This window comes from Panthera pardus, unplaced genomic scaffold, assembly GCF_024362965.1.
Source record: "Panthera pardus isolate Hobbes unplaced genomic scaffold, ASM2436296v1 HiC_scaffold_12, whole genome shotgun sequence".
NCBI lineage: Eukaryota > Metazoa > Chordata > Mammalia > Carnivora > Felidae > Panthera > Panthera pardus.
This window is the reverse complement of record NW_026526677.1, coordinates 60540750-60554561: the sequence shown is the minus strand read 5'-3', so window position 1 is coordinate 60554561 and position 13812 is coordinate 60540750. Positions and strand designations below refer to the sequence as shown.

Below are 13812 nucleotides of genomic sequence, written 5' to 3'. Positions count from 1 at the left end.
GATGTGTAATACCTGGATTCTAGTGTATTCAATTCAGAATCTCTGGTAAGTGCACTCCTATCAATCAGTTTAGCCTCATCTAAAATGTCTAGCACCCTTAGGATTCAGTGCCATAAATATTCTATAGGGGTTTTGGTCAATGTAAATTAACAGAGCCTTTGGACTCTGGGATCTAATTCCAGTTATCAGTCTGTAGGAGATGAGAAGTGATGGAAGTGGGGAATGAGAAGAGTTGGCATCCTCTTGGCAGGTAACTACCTTGGTTGTGTCTTCAAACCGGACTTGGGAGGAGAGACTACTTCTATTAGCAAGGGAGATTCTGTAGGGCTTGGAGTTTCAGTTTTAGTATACTTAGAGTAAACCCAGAAGGAAAGGGTTAACATTAAGCCTATAACCTATTCCTCTTCTACCCAGGGATTCTCAGGGAGGAATGAATGACCTCGATCAAAACTTAATAATAACCCAACCTCCTGATAAACACACTAAGGATATTTGTTAGCCAAAAGGCAATACAGAGTCCTTAATGAAAATTTCTGGCAGAATATAACTGCTAGATATAAATCAGGGTTGCTTATTGTAAATAATTCTGGAATTTATAGATATATACACATATCTATGTATGTATCTATGTATAGATATATATACATGTGGGAGACATGGCCGGCTGGAGTTGTATAATTAGTGGGATATAAGATAAGGATGCCCCATAACCAAAAAGTCTCCTTCTTTGAAGCAATGTGTTCATATAACTTTGCTCAAAACATACCTTACACTCGGAGGAAATGAAAACACTAATTTCAGAAGATATATGCTCCCCTGTGTTTACCGCAGCATAATTTACAGTAGCTAAGATATGGAAGCAGCCTGAGTGTCCATCGATGATAGATGAATGGATAAAGAAGATGCAGTATACGTACATAATGGAGTATTATGCAGTCATAAAAAATGAGATCTTGCCATTTCAACAACATGGATGGACCCAGAGGGTATTATGCTACATGAAGTAGAGAAGATAAATACCATATGATTTCACTTATATGTGGATTCTAAAAAACAAAACAAATGAACAAACAAAAAGCAGAAACAGATCCATAAACACAGAGAACAAACTGGTGGTTGCCAAAGGGGAGGGAGTAGGGGATAAGCAAAAAGGGGGAATGATGGATGGAGTGGGAGGTCTAACTTCCAGTTATGGGATGAATAAGTCACAGAGATGAAAGGTGGTACAGAATAGGGAATATAATCAGTGGTGCTGTAATAGTGTTGTGTGGTTGGTAGATGGTGGCTCTCCTTGTGGTGAGCATAACATAATATATAGAGAGACTTATTCAATCATTGTGTTGTACACCCAAAACTAATGTAACATTGTGTGTCAACTATTTCAATGAAAAAAACACACTCCACATTTTAAGCCACAAAATCAGAATGCATCCTTAGACATTTTTACGAGTAGCTGCATTTGAAAGGATCACATTTCCCCAAGGGAATATGTTTTATATGTACCTTATAATTGCCTGTATCCTTTGAATCATTAGTAAGTTTGCTGTTGAGTAGATCATAGAACCCAAGAGATTTATGTGAGTCTGCCTTGACAAACCTTTGTGTTGGGATGCTTCTGTTTTGTTAATAGGTTATTTAAGACTTTTGTATCTATGTACATAGGAGATTGGCATATGCGGGCATACCTTATTTTACTGTGCTTCACTTTATTGAGGTTTTCAGATCTTGTTTTTTTACAAATTGAAGGTTTGTGGCAACCCTGTGCCCAGCACGTCACTGGCACCATTTTTCCAACAGCATTTACTCACTTTGTGTTCTGTATCACATTTTGGTGATTCTTAAAATATTTCAAACTTTTTATTTATTATTATATTTGTTATGATGCTCTATGATCAGTGATCTTTGTGTTACTATTGTAAATCTTTTGGGTCACCATGAACCACACCCTTATATACGATGGTGAACTTAATTGATAAATGTGTGTATTCTGACTGCTCCACCTACTGGCCGTACTCTGGTCTCCCTTTCCTCAAGCTTCCCTATTCCCTGAGACTTAATATTGAAATTAGGCCGATTGGGGCGCCTGGGTGGCTTGGTCGGTTAAGCGTCCGACTTCGGCTCAGGTCATGATCTCTCGGTCTGTGAGTTCGAGCCCCGCGTCGGGCTCTGTGCTGACAGCTCAGAGCCTGGAGCCTGTTTCGGATTCTGTGTCTCCCTCTCTCTCTGCCCCTCCCCTGTTCATGCTCTGTCTCTCTCTGTCTCAAAAATAAATAAACGTTAAAAAAAAAAAAAATTAAAAAAAAAAAATAGAAGCCACCTGGCCTGTGGTATTTAAAAAAAAAAAAAAAAAAAAAAAGAAATTAGGCCGATTAATAGCCCTATAATGGCCTCTAAGTGTTCCAGTAAAAGGAAGAGTCCCATCTCTCATGTTAAATCAAAAGCTAGAAATGCTTAAGCTCAGTAAGGAAGGCATGTCAAAAGCCGAGATAAGCCAAAAGCTAGGCCTCTTGCACCAAACAACCATGCTATGAATGCAAAGGAAAAGTCCTTGAAGGAAATCAAAAGTGCTATTCTGATAAACACAAGAATTATAAGAAAGCAAAAGAGTCTTATTGCTGATATGAAGAAAGTTTTGGGGCGCCTGGGTGGCTCAGTCGGTTAAACGTCTGACTTCGGCTCAGGTCATGATCTCGCGGTCTGTGAGTTCGAGCGCCGCGTCGGGCTCTGTGCTGACAGCTCAGAGCCTGGAGCCTGTTTCGGATTCTGTGTCTCCCTCTCTCTCTGCCCCTCCCCCGTTCATGCTCTGTCTCTCTCTGTCTCAAAAATAAATAAACTTTAAAAAAAAAAAAAAGAAAGTTTTAATGGTCTGAATAGAAAATCAAACCAGCTATAGCATTTCCTTAAGCCAAAGCCTAATCCAAGAGGAAGGCCCTAACTCTGTTCAATTTTGCGAAGGTGAAGAGAGGTGAGGAAGTTGCAGAAGAAAAGTCTGAAGCTAACAGAAGTTGGTTCATGAGGTTTAGGGAAACAAACTGTCTCCATAACATAAAAGTGCAAAGTGATGCAGCAAGTGCGGATGTAGAAGCTGCAGCAAGTTACCCAGAAGACATAGTTAAGATAATTCATGAAGGTTTGTGTTGATTTGCTTCTGTTTTGTTAATAGGTTATTTAACAAGAGATTTTCAATATAGACAAAACATCCTTTTATTAGGAGATGCCATCTAGGACTTCCACAGCTGGAGAGAAGAAGTCAGTGCCTGGCTTCAAAACTTGAAAAGACAGGCTGACTCTCTTGGCTGGTGACTTTAAGTTTAAGTCAGTGCTCATTTACCATTCCAGAAATCCTAGGGTACGGGGGAATTATGCTAAATCTCCTCTGCCTTTGCTCTATAAATGGAACAACAAAGCCTGAATGGTAGCACATCTGTTTACAATGTGGTGTACTGCATATTTTAAGCCCACTGTTGAGACCAACTGCTCAGAAAAATTTTTCCTTCAAAATATTACTGCTCATTGACAACACTTGGTCACCCAAAAGCTCTGATAGAGATGTACAATGAAATGAATGTTGTGTTTGTGCCTGCTAATCCAACATCCATTCTGCAGCCCATGGATCAAGGAGTCATTTTGACTATCAAGTCTTATTATTATTTAAGAAATACATTTCATAAGGCTATAGCTGCTGCAGACAGTGATTCCTCTGATGGATGTGGGCAAAGTAAATTGAAAACGTTCTGGAAGGATTCAGTATTCAAGATGTCCTGAAGAACATTTGTGATTCATGGGAAGAGGTCAAAATCTCAACATGAACAGGACTTTGGAAGAAGTGGATTCCAACTCTCATGGATTACTTTGAGGGATTTAAGACTTAAGTGGAGGGAGTAACTGCAGAAATAGCAAGTTGGTAGAAATAGCAAGAGAACCAGAATTAGAAGTGGAGCTTGAGGATGTGACTGAATTGCTGTAATCTCATGATAAAACTTGAATGGATGAGAAATTACTTTTTTTTTTTTAAAGAGAGAGAGTGTGTATGTGAGTGGGGAAGGGGCAGAGGGAGAAAGAATATCCCAAGCAGACTCCATGCCCAGTGTGGAGCCCAATGTGGGGGTCAGTCTCACAATCCTGGGATCATGACCTGAGCCGAAATCAAGAGTCAGACGCTTAGTTGACTGAGCCACTCAGGAGCCCCAAGAAGTTACTTCTTACGGATGAGCAAAGAATGTGGTTTCTTGAGATGGAATTTACTCCTAGGGAAGATGCTGTGAAGATTGTTGAAATGACGCAAAGGACTTAGAATATTATATAAACTTAGTTGGTAAACCTGTGGCAGGGTTTGAGAGGATGGACTCCAGTTTTGAAAGAAGTTTTACTGTGGGTAAAATTCCGTCAAACAGCATCACATGCTACAGATAAATCGTACATGAAAGAAAGAGTCAATGTATGTAGCAAACTTCATTGTAGTCTTATTTTAAGAAATTGCCACGGCTACCCCAGCCTTCAGCAACCACCACCCGGATGAGTCAGCAGCCATCAACATTGAGGCAAGACCTTCCATCAGCAAAAACATTATGACTCACTGAAAGCTCAGATGATGGTTAACATTCTTAGCAACGAAGTAATTTTGAATTAAGGTATATACATTGTGTTTTTAGACATAATGCTATTGTACACTTAATAGACTACGGTATAGTGTAAGCATAATTTTTATATGCACTGGGAAAGCAAAAAATTCATCTGACTTGCTTTAGTGTAATACTTGCTTTATTGTGGTGGTCTGGAATATGTCTGAGGTATGCGTGTACTTTTTCTTTTTTGTAATGTCCTTCTTGACTTTGGGTGTGAATGTTTTGTTGGCTATACAACACAAGTTAGAATGTGTTCCCCCTTTTTCTGTTCTCTGGAAGGGTTTGTTAAAGATTGGAAATATTTTTTCAGTTAACCATTTAAGCCAGCAAAGCCTGGATACATTTTATGAGAAGGTTTAATTATGGATTCAGTTACTTTAATATAGATAGGTAATGGAAAGGAAGTAACTGAACACTCTTTAGAGGGCAACACAGATGTAGAAAAACTACATTTGCTTTTAAAGGGGAAAAACTTAAAGTTATGTATTCTTGGTCTCAATGTTTTCTTTCTCTGTAAAAGTATGTAGTGTTCTTGCAGGAAGATTTTTTTTCCTTTGTTCAACAAATATTTATTGGATGCTTAGTATGTGCCAAACACTCTGCAAGGCAGTGAGGATATAATCATAAACAAGTATTGTCCTTGATGCCTTGATGTTATAGTCCTTTGGGGGGAAACATACATTGTTTACTTGTGATTGTATTGAGTCATATAAAAAAGTAGTGAACATTTGTAATGGCCATTGCTGAAGTTGAGTGAGAGATGCCAAGCAATGTTGAGGGCTCAGCTGAGGCTGGAGATGATAAATTAGTAAAGGCGTCAAACCACATAGCTGAATAATTCTTTTCCAGCCATGCTGTCCTGCAAAGACTTGCATACAAAGAAGGTAAGTGAGTGGATCCAGTCCATATTGGGGGTTTGCAAGACAGATTAAAAGGATGAAGGAATGAGGTCCCTAACATTGTTGGGACACACATACAATTCCCAAGGAGAGTTCTGATTCAGTCTTAGTGTCTGGAAGTCAGGAGATCCTTTCTGTTTCCCCAGATCCTGATTCTGCTAATGATTCTGCTATGCTCGTTTGTTTTGTGGATTTTATGCCAACTCTGGCAAGAGAGGTGGCTGACAGCTGGGCTGTCACTGCAGGTAAGCATCATCCTATAGGTTTGGCACTGTCTGTCTAGATGTGTTTAGCCTAACTTTTGGCTTTCTCCCAGATCTTTGCTCCCTATATGCACCTGAGTGGCATAACTGTGATGGTTATCCTTTCCTGGCCTGTGGCCTTCTACTTGATCCATTTGGAAGAAGAAGGTATGTCATGTGGACGGAACCCTGCCTGATTCTTTCAGCTCAGACGTTAGCTTGTATTCTCCACTTAGCAAAATGCAAGCTTGGTAGATAGCCACCACTACACCTCTTGGAAATTCATTTAGCTTGTTACTCAGACGTGCTCTTTCTGGTCGAATTCACAACCATATGTGGCCTGTCAGCATTTCCCCAACCCAAAAGTCTCATAATGAAGAGGGATTCTTCTTCTAGAAAAATAAGAATTTTCTCTATGTTATTACATATTGTCTGATAATGGATTTAGGGTGGGGTGAGAATAGAGGTACATTTTAATTTGACCAGTGATGGTACACGTCACAGTTCCTTTTGTTTGTATCACATATTACTAGTTTCGGCTAGTGAACTTATGATAGGTCCAGATACCCCTGGTTCCATCCTAGTCGTTCAAAGCTGTCTCCTATGAGTCCCTGACACACCTGGGGACTTACAGCAGAAACAGCAATGTCTGCCTCTGCCACTGATTTCCTCTCCATTCTTTTCTTTGCCCTGATATCATGGAAACAAAAGAGAATCACAGCCTTATACTAAATGGTTTTGAAGTTATCTTTCAGCTGAAGTTATCTTTCAGCACCTTTACTAAAAAAAACTAGGTTCTTTTCTGGGCATCTCTCTTTTTACTATTGGTTAAACAAGGAGTGTTTACTTCCTGACTTGTGGAAGGATGCAGGCAAAAGAAAGACTGGCTTGATCCTTTGCCATTGTGTGCTTGTACAAGTGTTTATGAGTAAGTAGTGGATTTTAGGAAATGTGTCTGGGGCAAGATCTTAAAGGGGATAATAATGAACTCTTCTTTTTCATTTCCTAAATTTTAGTTAGAATGAGAAGATACAAGATGATGTATGACAGAGAAACAGCCAAGGGATGTAATATACTCACAAAGTTGAGAGGTTAGAGCTGGAGATCTAGATTTACAAGGACTGGAGCATAAGTGGTAACTTAAAAATGTGCAACTTGGTAAAATTTTCAGAAGTCTAAAATAGTAAGTGTTGGGGGAATGGCCAGCGGTAACAGGTCTTGTGGACGGGCTTGGTGGGGGGTGAGGGAGAGAAACAGAAGAGCAAATGCCTAATACTTACTGATTACCTGTTATGACTCATCATTGTACTATCAGTTCTGTGAGGTATGTTTTAGCAAGATAGCGCCATTTTTCAGGATGAAGAAAATGATGACCCAGAGAGGTTAAGCAACATGTCCTTAGTGACGCAATTACAAAGTGGTGGAGTCTGGCTTTGAATTCAGATTCACCTAGTGCCCCTTCCACTAATATTGCACAGGCTTAAATATGGGCACTTTAGGCCCATCTTTACAAGCTTCAGGGCTTTCTCAGAACCAGCCAAACTGCTCTTCCTCCTGAGAAGGTATCCCTTAACATTCTCTCTTCATCCTACCTCCTGCACAGTTCATTCCCTTGTAAATGTACAGTTCTAGGATTTCTTTTCTTAATAACAGTGCTTGTATTTGGATATCCCTGTACCTTCAAATCACTGAAAATTAGTGAGGATGTGACAGAAATGGAGAGTAAATCAGCCAGTCCACAGAGTCTATGAAACCGATAGACTAGCTATTTACTGACTGCTCCTGGGATAGTTAGTTGCTTGGAGATAGTTCTCTATTCCTCTTCTGCTTTCTTCTCACTTCTTCTCTCCTAATTTTTCAGCTCTACAGGTGACTATTGGACTGCCTTTTTTCCTTATCCTTTTATGTCTGTATATTGTGCCATTGGGGATTCATTCTCCCTGCATTCAGGAGGAGGATAAATTGGGACCCAAACCAGACTTCTTTGGACATAGAGGTGCGCCCATGGTAAGTCTGAGAATAGTGAGTAGAGGTATGCATGGGGTGTGTGGATGAGAGAAGGGGACCTCAGAACCATAGGAATCCCTGCAGAGGTAAAGGGGTTGGCTCGAAATGACAAGAAAAGGAGTTAATTGTAGAGGTTGGACTTGAACCCAGGCCAGCTAACTTTTGGGTTTTCTCTGCTGTGCCCAGTGACATTGCCTCACATGAGCAGATTGAGTAGAGGAGAATATAAGGCAGGCTTTTTGAAAAAATTACCAAGGGATCCAGACTCAGCTTCCTAAAGCACTTTCATTACTACATTTTCATTACAGCCATAAAGGAATGTTGGGAAGAGAGACTCTAAGGTATAGGGGCTGATGTTCTTTTCTTCCACAGTTGGGGCCTGAGAATACCATGATGTCCTTTGAGAAGGCTGTTGAACAAGGGGCCTATGGGCTGGAGAGTGATGTACAATTAAGGTAGGAAAGCAGGGGCTGGGGTGGGGAGGAGATAAGGCCAGTGCCATAGAAGACAAATAGTATGGCCCAAGATGTAGAGAGGGCAAGCCCTGGGAAGTTTCTCCTGGTGTTCATTTGGCACATATGCACATAGCACACATGCAAACCACTTCTTCCTTATGAACCATACATCTGTACCCCTGTATTCTCAACATAGTCTCATAAATCATATACATGCTATATAGCCTCTGTACATAATTCAAACCGTCCTCATTGCAAAGCATTCTAACAGTTTAACCCTATGCATTCTCTTAGCAACCTTCTTAACATTCCCTGGGAACCTACTATATTCTAGGCTTTCTTCCGAGTGCTAGAAAGAGGCAAATAAGAGGTAGCCATGCCTAAGAGATGTTGCCATCCAGTGAAGGAGACATGGCATATTTACAATAGCCAGAGTATAAAACCATTTGTGGTAAGTTCCTTCCAGAGACGAATAAGTCAAATGCAGTGGAACCTCAGTGGAGGAAAAGGCCACCCACCACCTATGGTATGAAAAAGATCTGTGTCCTCAGAATTGCGTTTGTGTTGTCTTGAGGGAAAAATATCATTTTACCAATCAGATATGGGGAAAGAAGGTATTCCAGGTAGAGGAAACAGTTTATTCAAAGGCATCTGAATGAGAAATACAAGTTTGTAGATTAGCAAGCTAACCTGTATGGATTCTAAAAGTGATATGTTCTGGGAACAAGAGAGGCTATATGAGGAAGAGGTATGGCTGTAAGGCTCACTAAGGCTGGATCATGGAGATCCCTAAATGTGTAATAGGTAGCTATGGTAGATTTTAGAGAACAGATTACTTTATTGTTTTAGAAAGACTCATCTGGCAGCATATGAGGGAGAGTTGTCAGGGAAAAGGGTAGTAGACTATAACAGTGTCCAAGAGAAAGCAAAAGAAGATGGATCAGAGTAGGGGTGAGGACAAAAAGACATGCTTTGCTGTAGAACCTATGTACCTGGGCAACTGGAAATAGAAAGGCTTCATCTGTACCATGGGTATATTAGATAATGTGGTGTATACAAATTCCCTTTACAGCCTTTCTGTGGAGCAAACAGAAGAGAAATTAACATTCTGTTTCACAGATGAGGAAATGTGGTTTGAACCTAGATTCAAATAAGGGAAGTGTGTTATTAAGGTTGTAAGGCTAGAATGTAAATGATAAAGCCAGAATTAAAACTAGATTTCCTGGCCTCTGACTGGCATTCTTAATGTTAAATGACAACTGTTTCATGCAGAATGTTTGACTCGGGGTTAAAAATAGATATTCTACCAGAGCCCCTGGGTTCATTTGTTGAAGTGCCTGGTGGCCCTGGCATAATGTGGTAAAGGTGCTGAGCCAGTGAGCTCCTGGCTTACTGTCTTTCTCTCTTCTATTATTGCTGTGACTTCAACTTTGATGCAGATGATCCTTCCAACCCCTCAGTTTCTTTGCTGGTTGTCTCTGCACCATCCACGTTTATGGTCATACCCTAAAATTTATCATTACCAAAAATTGCATATCAGAGTCCAGTCAGGACACAAATACCACACCAGTAACTTGAACAGTAAAAATGTAATATCAAGAATTACTAGGAAGTAAAATGTGGCTAACTACCAAAAGAGGTGAAAGGGAACCTGAGGGAGTATAGCTACTGGAACTTCTGTTCCAGATAAAATGGAGTAAGCAGATTCTCTATAGTTAAGATTAATTTTTCCAAGAATTACAAAAAAAAAAAAACCAAAAAAAAAAAACTGGACAAAATTCACCTACTTAAAAGTGCACATCCTGCCCACTACTTTCAAGAGCAAGAGACATAAGTGACTTTCCTAACACACAGAAACAGACACAGAGAGCTAGGCAAAATGAGGAGACAGAGGAATATGTCACAAATGAACAGGATAAAACCACAGGAAGAGACCTAAGTGAAACAGATATAAGTAACATGCCTAATAGAGAATTTGAAGTAATGATCATAAAGATACTCACTGGACTTCAGAAGAGAGTGGAGGTCATCAGTGAGACCCTTAAAACAGAGATAGAAAACATAAAGAACCATTCAGAGGTGAAGAACACAATAAATAAAAATACACTTGATGGAATAAATAACAGGTTGAAAGAAGCGGAGGAATGGCTTAATGACCTAGAAGACAAAGACAGAGTAATGGGAGGTAATCAAGCTGAATGAATGAGAAACAAGAATCATGAAAAGGAGAATAACTTAGGGAACTCAGTGACTCCATCAAGCATAAAAACATTCATATTATAGGTTTCCCAGAAGGAGAAGAAAGAGAAGAGGAGAGATAGAAAGTTTATTTGAAGAAATAAGGGCTGAAAACTTCCCCAATCTGGGGAAGGAAACAGCTATCCAGATCCAGGAGGCACAGAGATACCCCAACAAAATCAACCAAAATAAGCCCACACCAAGACACATAGTAATCAAAGTGGTAAAAAGTAATGATAAAGAAAAAGACTTAAAAGCAACAAGAGAAGAGACACAAGAGAAACCTTATAAGGCTATCAGCAGATTTTTCATCAAAAACTCTGCAATCCAGAAGGGAGTGGAATGATATATTCAAAGGGGAATAGTCTACAGCCAAAAGTACTCTATGCAGCAAGGCTATCATTCAGAGTAGAAGGAGAGATAAAGAGTTTCTCAGACAAACAAAAACTAAAGGAGTTCATGATCACTATGCCAGCCCTACAAAAAATGTTAAAGGGGACTCTTTGAGTGGAAAGGAAAGACCATTAGAGTTAATAGGAAACACAAAAGCAGTAAAAATAAGTATTTCTGTAAAAATCAGTCAAGGGACTCACAGAACAAAAGGATGTGAAATATTATACCATATGCCTAAAACATGCTAGCCTTTAATGTTTGAGAAAAGGAGAAAAATGAAGGAGGGTAAAAAGAGTGTTAGTCCTTTAAATTTCCTGGCAGTCACTTTAGCCAGAAAGGGAGGACTTTGCAAGAGTGGGAGTAGGTACAACAATGGCTGCTTGACTTTCTGTCTACCCTTCTGTGTCAAAAAGCAACAAACAGTGACCAGAACACAGATCCCCTATATTTGGATTACAGGATTGTTTTTACCACTCTGGCTCTCACCAGCTGCTGTTAAAGCTGCTTTTAGAACTATCTGCAGTTTTTTGCCATGTGGCTGGAGTGGGGATTGGTAGTTGCTACTGGGCTAAGACCTAAAATTGACCCAAATTAACCCTGATTTATGTGCAAGCCTTCCTATGGAAGTTGTAAGCTTTTAGTATATTCCAGAGTTCCAAAATAGTTATATTAGACGGAGTCTGCCAGTACAATTGTTGGTAGTTGGTGGAGCTACAGATTCCTGGTGCTTCCTACTCTGCCATTTCCCCAGCAACCTCTTTTCTTTCATTTTTGAAGTGTTTTTTTTTTCAAAAAAATTTTTTGCAGTTTATTTATTTTGAGGGAGAGAGACAGACAGACAGACAGACAGAAAGGTGCAGAGAGAGAGTCCCAAGCAAGCTCTGTGCTGTCAGCACAGAGCTAGATGCGGGTCTTGATTTCATGAACCGTGAGATCATGACAGGAGCCGAGATCAAGAATTGGATGCTTAACCAATTGACGAACCCAGGCACCCTCATTTGGGAGGGAGTAAGGAACCCCAGTAAGACTTGTGACATTGATGGGCTTTCTGAGAAACTCTGTCCACCAAGGTGGCTGAGTTCAGCCTATCTCCCTCTTCTTTTCCCCTTCTGCCCGCAGTTATGATCAGGTGCCTTTTCTCATGCATGACAATGACCTGAGAAGAACAACCAATATTAGGAACGTCCAGCCAAATGCCTCCATCACACATTCTAGCTTCTTCCTGTGGAGTTTCCTGTCGACTCTGAACGCAGGCAAATGGTTTGTACAGTCACAGGTAAGACACATTCCCCAGCTCAACAAACCTGTACTGAATCCCTCTACTGTACGAAGTCATATGCTTCTCCTAGAAATAAAGACAAGCATACACAAGATTTCATCCCCGTTTGGTAGCAGAACTGTAGCATTGACAGGAGGGCTTTTCCAGAAATGCACCCGGTCTGACTGCTACTTTCTATATTCACTAAAAATTCTGAAGATGAACTTGCCAACTTACTTTTGTCATTTAATTCCTTTTTATCCAAGCATCTCATAAACTTTCAGTGTATCTACATTGTACATAGCATTTTCCTAGGCATTTTGAGTAGCTCACAATTATAGATGAGGCATACTGGGAAACATATTTGGGCTTGACTCCTTTTTATCATTCAATAAATATTTATTGTGTACCTTTTGGGTACTAGGTATGTGGAATACAATGGCGAATAAACACATTCTCAGCCCTGATGGAGTTCACAGGCTAGAAGAGACAATTACAGTACACTGTGATAAGTACTAAACTAGAGTCAGATTGCTTAGGAGCACACAAGAGCAACTTCTAATTCAGTCTGAGGGATGGAGTTAGGGGAATCTTGAAGAAGGAGATAAATAGCCTAGTAAAGGTGTGGTAAAATATAAAGCATTGCTGTATACAGTGTAGTTTAAAGACAAGAGTGAATGCTTCCACTGGAGAGAGTTAAAGAATACTTCATGCAAAGGTATCATTTGATCAGAGGAAAGATCATTATTAATGGGAACCATGGGCAATGATGATGATGTGTTTCAGAGATTACAGTATACAGGAACAAGAGTAAAAATGGTGTGCATGTGTGCACGCATGAAAGAGGAAGAGAAAGATAGAGGGAAGGAAAGAGAGAAGGGAGGTAGGGAGGAGATGGGAGATAGATTTGGAGAACAACCTCAGAAAACATGCTGAGAGGAGATTATAGCAGTGCTTAAATAACTATAGAGTTAGAGAGTTTAGAATTATCCTGAGTATTTTAAAGTAGCTAAAATAAAAGGTCAGATTTGCAAATGGTCAAGATCAAACCTGCCTTCTCAAAAATATTAAAGAAAACAAAACAGCTTACAGTTTTCAGCTAATAATATGTCTAGAGGGAATCCATGTAACCTAAGTTATACCAATCAAATATATTCCTTTGAGAATTTGATTTTGAAAATAAACATCTGAGCATGGCAGAGAGCAGGCATTCATATTGCTAGCACCTGTAGCATCAGATATAGTGTGGTATGGAGTCAGCTGTTGTAATAACTCTCTTATCAGGTAATTATAATTAGGAAAGTAAGTCTTAAGGTATTTTTAATTGTGTATTGGGGTAGACTGGAATTTTACTTATATTTGATATTAATCTTGATAATTTACTGGATCCTTTTTCATGTAAAAATGGTGTTAAGTAAAGCATTATGTAAAAATAGACTTACCCATTTCAATTTCATTCTATTAACTAGTGTTAATAGAAGAGATAGCTGAAAGTGGATTTGTAATTACTGTATCTTCTCAGAAAACTTGTTCTTATAGGGGTACATAGCCTATAAATACTGTTTCCATCTGTGAAAATAATAAGATTACTCTGATATTCCAGGTTTCTGTGTGTATGTAGGCTCTTTGTGTGTCTCATCATACATGAATAAATAGACACATACAAACTAGCGATGTTCCATTAGAATGTATATA

At 39.5% G+C, this 13812-nt stretch overlaps 1 protein-coding gene across 4 annotated transcripts in view; it reads left to right on the top strand.

Moving 5' to 3' along the window:
* GDPD4 (glycerophosphodiester phosphodiesterase domain containing 4) overlaps positions 1-13812 on the top strand; it is a 182759-nt gene that overhangs the window by 55509 nt on the left and 113438 nt on the right. For 3 of the 4 annotated variants that reach the window (XM_019449913.2, XM_019449914.2, XM_019449911.2), the window contains exons 6-11: positions 5671-5769; positions 5841-5934; positions 6783-6857; positions 7628-7773; positions 8146-8228; positions 11979-12135. In XM_019449913.2, the coding sequence (XP_019305458.2) occupies positions 5671-5769; positions 5841-5934; positions 6783-6857; positions 7628-7773; positions 8146-8228; positions 11979-12135 (654 nt within the window). The remainder of the gene's footprint in view (positions 1-5670; positions 5770-5840; positions 5935-6782; positions 6858-7627; positions 7774-8145; positions 8229-11978; positions 12136-13812) is intronic. The other variant, XM_019449912.2, reaches the window with a different exon arrangement.